This window comes from Condylostylus longicornis, unplaced genomic scaffold, assembly GCF_029603195.1.
Source record: "Condylostylus longicornis isolate FDR11 unplaced genomic scaffold, ASM2960319v2 ptg000005l, whole genome shotgun sequence".
Taxonomy (NCBI): Eukaryota; Metazoa; Arthropoda; class Insecta; order Diptera; family Dolichopodidae; genus Condylostylus; species Condylostylus longicornis.
In genome coordinates, this window is record NW_026577974.1 from 328,390 (window position 1) to 339,371 (window position 10,982).

At 24.0% G+C, this 10,982-nt stretch overlaps 1 protein-coding gene across 9 annotated transcripts; it reads left to right on the forward strand.

Annotated features, from left to right (window-relative positions):
- The first annotated feature begins 2,851 nt into the window (after positions 1-2,851).
- On the forward strand, positions 2,852-10,367 carry LOC129615142 (uncharacterized). Of its 9 annotated transcripts, XR_008697436.1 has the most exons (6): positions 2,959-3,087; positions 5,058-5,300; positions 5,739-5,862; positions 7,317-7,440; positions 9,124-9,301; positions 10,031-10,367. XR_008697436.1 is itself a non-coding variant. In XM_055530228.1 (4 exons), exons 2-4 carry the CDS (start codon positions 5,068-5,070, stop codon positions 10,136-10,138), a joined length of 465 nt encoding a protein of 154 aa, XP_055386203.1. In that variant the 5' UTR covers positions 2,852-3,001; positions 5,058-5,067; the 3' UTR covers positions 10,139-10,367. The 9 variants fall into 9 exon arrangements, 6 of the variants coding, with proteins under 6 accessions (XP_055386203.1, XP_055386196.1, XP_055386237.1 ...); XR_008697438.1 differs by lacking the exon at positions 9,124-9,301 and having other exon boundaries at positions 10,031-10,123; XR_008697437.1 differs by lacking the exons at positions 9,124-9,301; positions 10,031-10,367 and adding an exon at positions 9,072-9,096.
- The last annotated feature ends 615 nt before the right edge of the window (positions 10,368-10,982 follow it).

Genomic DNA, 10,982 nt, shown 5'->3' on the forward strand with positions numbered 1-10,982 from the left:
ATTAAACTTATATAATAATTATTATATTATGTCTATAAAAATACAAAAATATTTTAGAAACACAAAAATAAAAAAATACAAAAAAAATAACAACTATTAATGATTTTAGGAACACGAATAAAAACTAGTATAAAAATTTGAACTTAAAATAATATTATCTAAATACATAATTTATTTGCCGTAAATAAAGCTAATTAATTAATATTTATATAAAAATATATTATAAATAGAAAAGAAATAGTTTTAAGAAAATAATTTTAAAAATATTGAAAACAATTTACGCAATCTATATAAGCTCTTACAATTATAAAGATACACCTAATTACATAAAAAAAAAAAAAAATATATTGCAACATAATAAAAAAATATATATAAAAAAACACATAAAATTTACCAGCAAAATCTAATAAAAAATTGATTAATATTCATAAATTAAAACAAATATAAAAAATATTTATTATTAGCTATAAGATATAAACTCTATTTAACTAAGTATAAAAAGTTAATAAACAAAAAAAGTATAATTATAAATATATATATATATATATATACAAATATAAAAATTTATTATTTATTAATCTATAAGTAAAATTTAATAAAAACAATACCCACTTAATAATTATTTAAATAAAAGGTAAGATACAATTTATTTACTGAAAATATATTAGAAGAAAATTAAATTAAAAATTATAACATCAATACAAAAATTAAAAACAATACCCAAAACTGCAAAAAGAAACATCATCGAAACGAGAATAAAAAAAACTCACAAAAAAGAATAAATAATGATATACATTAAATTAAATGATATACAATCAATATTATTATACAATTTAATTCTTCAAGAAACAAAATAAATTAAGAACATCAACAAAAATACAAGAAAAAATAACAACATTTATTGTATTAGAACCAATAAAAAAAATATTATTTTAAAATTTAATTCAAATTTAAAATATAGATTTATATATGTAAAGTAAAACCTGTAATGCTATACTTAAATAATACTACATATATATATCGGATTATAATTATAAAAAGATTATGAAACATATACATATAAAATATATGATAATAAATATAAAAACTTAACATCTTAAAAACAGAAACAAAAAATGTATTGTGTCTTTAATTTAAATCGAAAAGACTCGAAGTAGTGAATCCTTTTTAAGTTTTCTGACTGCCCCTATGTTGCCTTTGTAAATGAAAATTGAGTTTTTGGATTAACTGACCAGCTCACAGAAGAAGAGGTAGATTTTTTTTGTAGATTTGTAGATTTGTATAACGGGGACAACAGTGCATCGCGCCAACGTATAAGGATCTATTGTGCGCCCCTATCCGAGTGCGGGGCATGCTCTACAACTCACGCTCGAGACCCACCCTCCTGATGAACTCAAGCAACTTGTGAGGACCAGAAGACCGTTAGAGTAGAGCCTCCCAGCACCCTCCCTCTCCTACGAGCAAGAGCATCACACTCCCCTAGGAGGTGCACCGAGGTCTCTCCATACTCCCCACAGAATCTGCAAGTGTGATCATTTTCCAGGCCCAGCCAACTGAGGTGTCCCCTAAGCCTGCAGTGACCCGTCAAAATGCCGTTGAGAACTCTCACCTGGTTCTTGCCCATCCATATAATTTTCTTAAATCGCTGCTGGTCATAATCTAGAAGAAGAGGTAAGTGCGCAAAATTATTTGTATTTATAAAAGGCTTATGCTTATTGTTTATAAGCGATGTGTTTAGTTAAAAACTTAGAAAAATGTATAAAATGAAATTTGTGTGGTTGATACAGAAGTTTTATCTTTATGGAAGTTGCGATGGGTCCGATCAATCTTTGAATTCTATGCAATCTTTGAAATATTTTGATATATGAATGTAAGTAATTTTAACAACCTAGTACATAGAATGTTTTTAAAAGCAGAAGTTTCACTTATTGAGGGGAAAAGTGCTACTTTATAGACCATTGCTATGATCAAAACGATGGAATCGTTAGTGTAAAACTACAAGACTGTTGTTTCAATACTTTCTACTATATTTTCTAATATAGGATCAAATTACTTTCGAAATTATGTAGCAGCTACCACAATGAGTTATGCAATTTTAGCAACTATATACGTAAGAGCTTTAATATACCGAAAATACTATATTTGTTTTAGCAAAATTTCGTGCTGTAGCCCTAATAGTATTTAAGATTTTATAGAACTTCAAAAGTTATTTGATCATATATCATGATCAAATATGTCAACTGCAATTTTAATGACTTTTATCAAACACATTAGCCCTAACAATATATTCGCTGGGGCAAAATTACAATGTTATATCTTCTAAATTTTTAAGACATGCTTTGTAATTTTAAAAGATGGATATCAGCTACCCAAAATAGTAACGCTTACATAATCATACTTGTGAAAATTTGGCGAGCTTAACTCAATTTCTTTTTCGTTACATTTGGGACGAATGAACTCTAAATCAACTTAGAGCTCAACACTGAACAAAAATTTATACATACGTTTATAGACAGGTTCTCGATTACAAATATATAAGGCTACATATAAGACTTCTCAAAATAATGAGTTTCTCTATTTAAGTTATGCGTAACAATAAATTATTAACAATACCTTTTTATTAGCGAAAGAATCAAATACATATATATTAATAATGCAGTGAAAACGTATCAACCTAGTTAAAATCGTTCAAAATTTACAAACAAGCAAAATGGCAGCTCTTTTTTAATTCATTAACTCAAATGTCAAAGAATTAAAAATGGTATAAGAAGAGTTAAAATAGCAAAACCAAAAATATAACTTTTTGAGTACATACACAATTACTTATAATTTGTATCTGCTTATTTGAACGGCTTAATACAAGTCGACTTTAATTATTAATGTTGAATCATACCGAGGAAAAAGTATCAAATACTTTTTTACCTGTATTCTGATATTATATATACAACTGATATAGAGTTTATGTTACTTAGTTGGTTAAAAACTCTTGTGGCTTTAATTGGTGAGTTAAATGCAGTTTCAAGTTGTGCAAAGAGATTAAAAAAAAGAAAGAAAATTGTTAAACCTGGTTTTGCTGGTTTGAATAAAGTGCGTATATTTTCCTACCTATTATATTATTTTTTCTATACAAAAACTTAATAAAACAATAAAAGCAACGGTAAAAAATTACATTTCTATGATTTCTTGTCGATAAACATAGATACAAACGGTTAAATTGGAAAGAAATAAAATCATTTTTTTGTGATTGGACTTGAAAAAAAAACTAAAAATTTTTTGTTTGTTTTATGAATGCTTATTGTGTATATTTATGTATGCATGTGTGTATGCCGAAGTAGCATGCACCTACGTTATATTGCCATTAGCGGAAAAAAATAAGAAATTCAAAAGCTTCAGTCACTAACTTTTCTAGGTAATGAATTAAGAAATGGATGACGTAATTATACTTGTTTCAAATGTATGTAGGTACATACATACATATATTTGAATTTTAATACAATTAAAACACAACTAAAGGCATTAATAATAGTATCGTGAATTGATTTTGACAAGGTGAGATCGTAAGATACAATATCACATTATAGGTATTTGTTTCTGAATTTGCTAAAATGAAATAACTGTCTTACTTACTTATTTATTTATTAATGGTTTGTCGTGATATTTTTCGTTTAATGATTCCTTTGGACTTAAAAAAATTTGAATATTTTTCGTATTATTAATATCGATTGGGTGTTGATCTTCTCTTGTAAAACATGTTAAATAAAATGAAAAAAAAAACATATATCTTATACTTACTAAAAGTGCCAATTAAATTACAATTTCACTTACATGCATATGTATGTATACATACACATATATATATATATATATTGTATGTATTATCATATAAATTATATGTATTTAAATAACTATATAATATTATGTAATTATGTAATAATTTTGTTTATTCTGAAGACATGACATTTATTTTGTGGTTTACATTTGCATTTACATGTAAGTATTATACAATATATTCCTACATTCTTATATGCATACATACCTGAACAAACATTTTTGCAATCCATACACATATGCATATGCATATATAAATGAAGTATGATCTATTGATTTACAATTCAAAACGGTAATCAATTTTATAAAAAACTTGGACTTTAAATTTAAAAAAGGGCAAAACATTTCCGTTTCCCAAATATTTTAATACTGATTTACAAGAATATATGTATATACTTAACATGTATTCAATGTAAAATGTCTTTGTTACAAACTTAATGTTCAAGCATAGCTACATGCATAATATAATACACATTACTTGCAATGTGCGTTAATACAAATGTACATAAATAACTGATCAAATATAAAAACAAGACGTATATAAGTACATTTGTATATAAAAAAATTTTTTAAGTTAATTCGTTCTTCGGTCAACAAAGAAAAGGGGTATTTTATTTACTTTTTAAAACTGATTGTCGTATACATCTGTAAGTATGATGTATGAAAAAAGATATATAGTTTTGTATTCTGGCCATCTTTTGTTATGCTTCATTTTATAACAAAACTTTCCGGTCCAAATCGTTGCAGCCCAGTTCTTCTCGCACCTCGCACGACGTAAATCAACATTTGCTTCGAACAAAAGTTGTAGGGTTGTCCGAGATATTTAAGCAGATAAATTCAATTTCGACAAAAAAAGTTTGGAAGATATAATAGGTACTCGAAAACTGTACTAAAATCAATTCAATCGGACGCCTTTTCGATTTAAAATTATTTGGACGTGATTGGATGAATAGAACAAACAATTAATGACGAAAGATTTCAACAAGACAAGCTGCTATTGCATTTAAATAAATGCATTAGTTTAGATTTACAATTTTTTTTCTTGAAGCCTCCATTTGTGTCACATCATGGTCTATTTAAATCGAAATCCATAATATAATAATGAAAATTATAATAAAATAAAAAAATTAATTTATGATATAACTATTAGCTTAACAAACTTATCTACATAATACTCGTATTGTTTACAAATTAATATAATAGTTGCTAATGCCACGTTTTATTTTCAGTAATAAATTTATGGAACATAGAAACATGACAATGAAACATTTTATATTTGCTGTTATATTAATATTATTAGCAGATTCAGTGAATTGCAAAGAAAAAGAACACAAAGAAGTAAAATATGGAGATAAAATTAATTTGAAAGAAAAAGACCTAATGAGAAAATCAATTGTTTTCGATAAGAAAACCCCAGATGTGTTTTATTGTCCAATGCAAAAACCTTCAAATATGAATAAATTAATAGTACGGTAAGTGAGTTCTATAAAACTTATATTCACTTGAAATAAATATTTACTACACTTCCTTGCGTGATAATTTATCACACCACGAAATGAAACTTTATAAAAAAAAAGTTTCCAGATTTACATTTGTAGATATTATACATTACATTTAGATTATTACTATTTTTATATTTTTGAAAATTAATTAAATAGGATTAAAAACATATCTTATTTACATTATTTATTTTCATTATTTTTTTCCTTTTAAAATTTTTCTACTCCAGAGTAGTTGAGAGTAGATGTACGTAATTAGTGCTTTTAATTAATCGTTTACATATGCTGGTGTAGTTATACCCCTACTGATATTACTATACCTTTAGGCGCGTTTTACAGCAAGCACAAAAATTCATATGAAATATGAGAGAATATTTAATAAACTTTGATTATTTGTCTCATTTATTTTAGATCCCGACCTTTGCACAAATTATGCGAGTATGAAGGGCAATCATTACCAACTGATTATAAATCTGATTGTTATAAGGACATTGATGAATCAGATTACGCATGCAAGGAAAAATATAGGATAATGGTAAAAAAAATAAAAAATTAAATTTTGAAAGATAAAAAGAAAATTTAAAATAGTAATTTCATTGGAAAGGTATAGTTTATATGGAAACACTAAATAAATTTTGCGCGCTTAAATTGGCCTAAAATGGTGTAATATTTTACAATTGAATATTTAGTTCATATAATACATACTATAATATTTATAAAATGATTTATTATATGAAATTAAAAAAAAATGAATTTTCTAAAAACAAAAAGTTAAAATTTTCGTTTACCATGGAAAAATTGGTTAACAACTTGATAGTTTTAAGTTGTCTAAAGTCATTTCGCTATACACAACTAATAAATTTATATGCTCAATGACCTGAAAACAATATTATGTATTTTATAATTTATATAACTAGGAGGAAACTCCATGTTCATCCATTAGTTCCAAAAAAATTATCAATTCTTAAGTAATTATTGCATTTGGTTCAATTTATTTATTTATTTACTTATTTATTAATTATGTCTAAAGAGAACAAAATTGCTCATGTTAAAATTTAATTTATTAAGTCTATTAGACTAGTAATCGATCAAAAATTACTAATTTCAACATTAAACCTGATTAAAGATGAAGGAGTTTTTATTTAGTGAAAATTTGTCGCCGTTCCTAATAATGAATCATTATTTGGTATCGCTTCTGTTTAAACTAAGAAAAATTTTTCTACATTAGCTTACAAAAAAAAAGTAATTTTCTAACTTTTTAAAGTCAACAAAGTTCGTCCACTTATTATATAAATGATTTAAAGATTGATTACTTCATTTTAGTGATTTTAAAATAGAATGAAAGATAACTAGTATTTACGATATGAATATAATTCAACAATTATTTAAATTTCTTCACATGTTTTTATTCACTTCTGTTAGATAGATCTCAAGATATTAAATAAATACGTACATATACGAGTAGGATATATGATAGGATATAAAATATATCCTATCATATATACATAATGAAAATATGAACTATAATGAAAACATAAAGACAATAAACTATAAATACATTTATGAAAATTATAATAATTATACATGGGTTTATACAAAAATATTATCAAATATTAAAATTATTTAGTATTATTAATTATGGAGTAATTAATTTTATATTCAAAAATTTCTTTCCATTACTTTATTGTTCGTCATCTTTGTTAATTTTCGTACGCATAATATGTTTTTTGTAAACTACTTTAATACAAAATTTATATTGGCGATTGGGTATAATATCTTGAAACTGATCTAACAAAAGTAAAATTAAAAAAAATTAAATTTTGTTCTAAACATCAGTGATTCGGTACATATAGCACAAATTTTTAGACGTATGATTTTATTATTTCTTAATTACATATATAAGTATACATTTTAATGCTAATACAGATTAAGGTAGAAATATGTAAAATTTATGAGAAAAAAAATATATTGTATTTTTTATTATTACAGAAACGCTTTGCTACTGAAGAAATCATCGCTAACAAAAAGAAATAATTTTGAACAAGCTAAATTAAAATTAGAGTTTAATACACACAGATACATTTATATAATCTACTCACAAATATGTACATACGTATGTATGAAGATGTATATGCTATAACAGAACAGAATTCATAGGGCTAAGATCACACAACAGACAAAATCTAATATTATGTTCAAATTTTAACTATACATAATTTGATGAATTTTTTTAAAATGTCAGAGATCAATGTTTAATGCTTTTGTTAAATATTTTCATATTATTTATGTATATCAAAATAAATCCAACAGACTGTAACTAAAATTTTGTGTTAGAATATAAATATAGAGTTACATATTTATATGATTATGTCTGATGTGTTAACAACACCTATTTAACTGAAATAGACACACTACTAACGTTAAAGTTTCCTTTTTCTTAGCCCTAAGTTTTATTTTACTATACTGGTGGTCTTATAAACTACATTACACCTAAAAAGCTTTTGAAAAATTCTTTGCTAATTAAAATTTTAATGCTTACTAATTAAAGTATGATAGAGAGAAATCCAACTAGGTACCCTCATTTCTATATCATTCTATTCAATTTCTAACACTAATAGGTACATAATGTAAACATATTTTATATTCAATTTAAAACTATGTTTGTTTTTTTTTTTTATTAGTATTTTAAAATGAATTTAAATTATTTCAAAAAAATTTGTAAATTTTCAAACGAACAATTGAAAATTAAGAATTGCAGGTTTATTTTTAGTATTTTTTTAAAAAAAAGGCTTTTATATGTTTATATAATTTATAATTATTTTATAATTTTAATTTTTAATTATTCTTAGATGTATGTATATACTTGCCCTAACATCATTTATTTGCTACTAGTTTTCATCTTTTTGAGTGAAACTTTGAAAAAATTAAGATTTGCTGATAGTTACTAAAAAAATCAGAAAAATTTTATCCTTTTTATCTATAATGAAAACCATATGAATTCATAAGAAATAAGGCTGTTCAAATAAACCTTATAAAGGTGTAAAAAAAAATTGTTTCTACCAACAAATTAAATGCATATCCAAATTTCCAATAAAATCATTACGATTAGTTTTTAAATATTGTAAAAATTTTATGTCAAAAATCTTTTTGGATTCTCGTCGTCGAAAATGACAGAAAAAAATGTGTTACACTGTTCTTAAAACTTTTAACTACATTCCTCTTTTTCCTTAATCTTTCTTATTTAACTCATTTCCTTAAGTAACAAAAATTTAGTCCTTTTAATATTTTTTCAACTTTTATAATTTTCTTTTATCTTTATTGCAATCTAGTTTTCTTTAAAAAAATGTATTTCAACCAACACTTTTTTTAATATTCTGATTAAAATTATGTAGAAATACTTTTAATAAAAACTCTTTAATGCGTAATTAACCTTCTTGCAAACTTAATAAATCTCATTTAAAGGGTATACTTGAAATGCAAATCTTTTTAACATATTTGTACAGATGTGTGCATTCTAATTGAAAAAAAAACATATCTACATACACCATGTTTCTCAATATCAATATTATCAAAAATTACTACTTATGCACTATATTAACTCATGCACTAAATCTTAATTATTTTACTTTCTTAAACTAAATTCTTAAAATTTAATTTTTTTTTAATTTATTTCACATTTGTATAAAAACCTTTTGATTACATCTACATATGTACATATTTTGACAAAATAATAATGACTTTAAGATATACATACTTACATATATTTTAAAATTTAAATTACAAAATTTTAATACAGCTTTAAATTATAATTGAATAAAAAAGAAATGAAAAAATTTCATATACATGTATTTAAAACAAAATCTGGCAGATATTCCACTTTGCATAGATAACTACTCTAACCAAAACAAAAATAAAACGATTAACTCCACTACTAAAAAATTTATGAGGTTGGCTAATTAAACTTATCAAAAAAGGTATAATGCACTTTATTCACAAATACGTACATATATTTTATACGATTATATGATAAAAGTGATATCACTTGTTAAAAATTAGACTAAGATGTTAAAAAACTCGAATAAAATACAAAATATAGAGATATTTTTTATAAAAAATTATTTCACTATCATAACTTAATTTGTTTCAACGTTTAGTTATTACTAAAATTTAATACTTTTTAACTTTTAAAATGCAAACTTAAGTTTGTATGCATCGGTTTCGAAAATTCAGTAATTCAAAAATTTAATTCATCTATAGATAAATCAGGGTAATAAATTAAACTTTCGGTTTAATATTTAAGGTAAATTAGATTTGGTTTAACTACCAAATTATCGCTACTTTATTTAAAGTAAGGGTTTTTTTGTACTGTAAGTGTTTACATAACAGGATAAATGTTTGTATATGTATATGTTAATTGATACTAGATGTTAAGTTTGACCTTTATTTTATCTAACTCTTTTAATAAGTAACTAAAGAGTAAAACGACGTAAATATAAACGTACAATATATAAGTTCGCATTTAAAATTATGCTATTACAAAATACATATATATGTGTCTACCTATCGGTACATATACATACATGTCTATATTTTGTATTTTGAGTATTTAGTTAAAAACAAAAATTAGATACTATTTTTTTTGGTAAAATGAAGTTTTCTAAACATACATATTTTAATAACATAGTTTTCTTACATTTTTATAGATGAGAAAGTATCCTCCTGGAAGTAATTCACCATTTAACGGAACACGTTTAAAAAGATTTATGAATCTAGATGCAGATATTCGTTTAAAAATGAGCAAAAATTATTAAGATTAAAATAATATAAACATTTGCTAAGTGAAACAAGATTTATCTATGTCAAAACATCAAAGATTTATATATAATGTATGAAATTTTGAGTTTATTAAAAACAATAAATGTATTGCAGAATCGTGAAACATAAAGTGCTACAATTAAAATGACTTATAACCTCTGCAAAACAAAATAGAACTAAATCATTTTGTGATTTTATTAAATAAATATTTTAATATTAACAACAAAAAAATGAATTTTATTAAATTATTATTACATAATCATACAGTTATACAAGTTTCGTGTAGGGACTTTAAAAATTAATTAATTTTAAATTCGAGAAATATTTTTTAAATCCTTTTATATCATGATGGTTGATGCAAATGAATTATCGATTGTTTAAAAATTTATGCAGTCTCGTCTATTAAGTTTTTGGATGTTTATTTTAATTTATGCAGTTAAACATATTGGTATTTAAAAGTCAACCGTGACTTCCGAAATTCATTAACACAGTGTTACTAAACAACTCAACCATTACAAATCAATTATAAGCTGAATTAATTATTAATACCGTGTTGCAGCGATTGTCAGAGCACATTTTGATAATTTTAGTTGCAATTCATGTACATCGGCAGTTCTATCATGAATTTAGTTCGTAGTTCCGAATTCATATTATCAATAACGAATTACTCAAACTCTGTTCAGAATATTCGAAAAAGAAAAATCATAAATTACGTTAAAATGACTCTCAAAAATCTACGAAAGAAATAATCACACGGCAAACAAGCAATTTAATCAACGTGGTTGTTTTAAATTTTCAAGTTTTAAATTTTTTTGTTTGAATTTGCGTTATTGCAACACA

Excerpts from the sequence above, each read along its gene's own strand:
- LOC129615142 (XM_055530228.1), top strand. The coding sequence starts at position 5,068 with ATGGAACATAGAAACATGACAATGAAACATTTTATATTTGCTGTTATA. Across the intron at positions 5,301-5,738 it reads ATGAATAAATTAATAGTACG|ATCCCGACCTTTGCACAAAT; the intron begins GTAAGTGAGTTC and ends CATTTATTTTAG. Across the intron at positions 5,863-10,030 it reads AGGAAAAATATAGGATAATG|ATGAGAAAGTATCCTCCTGG; the intron begins GTAAAAAAAATA and ends ACATTTTTATAG.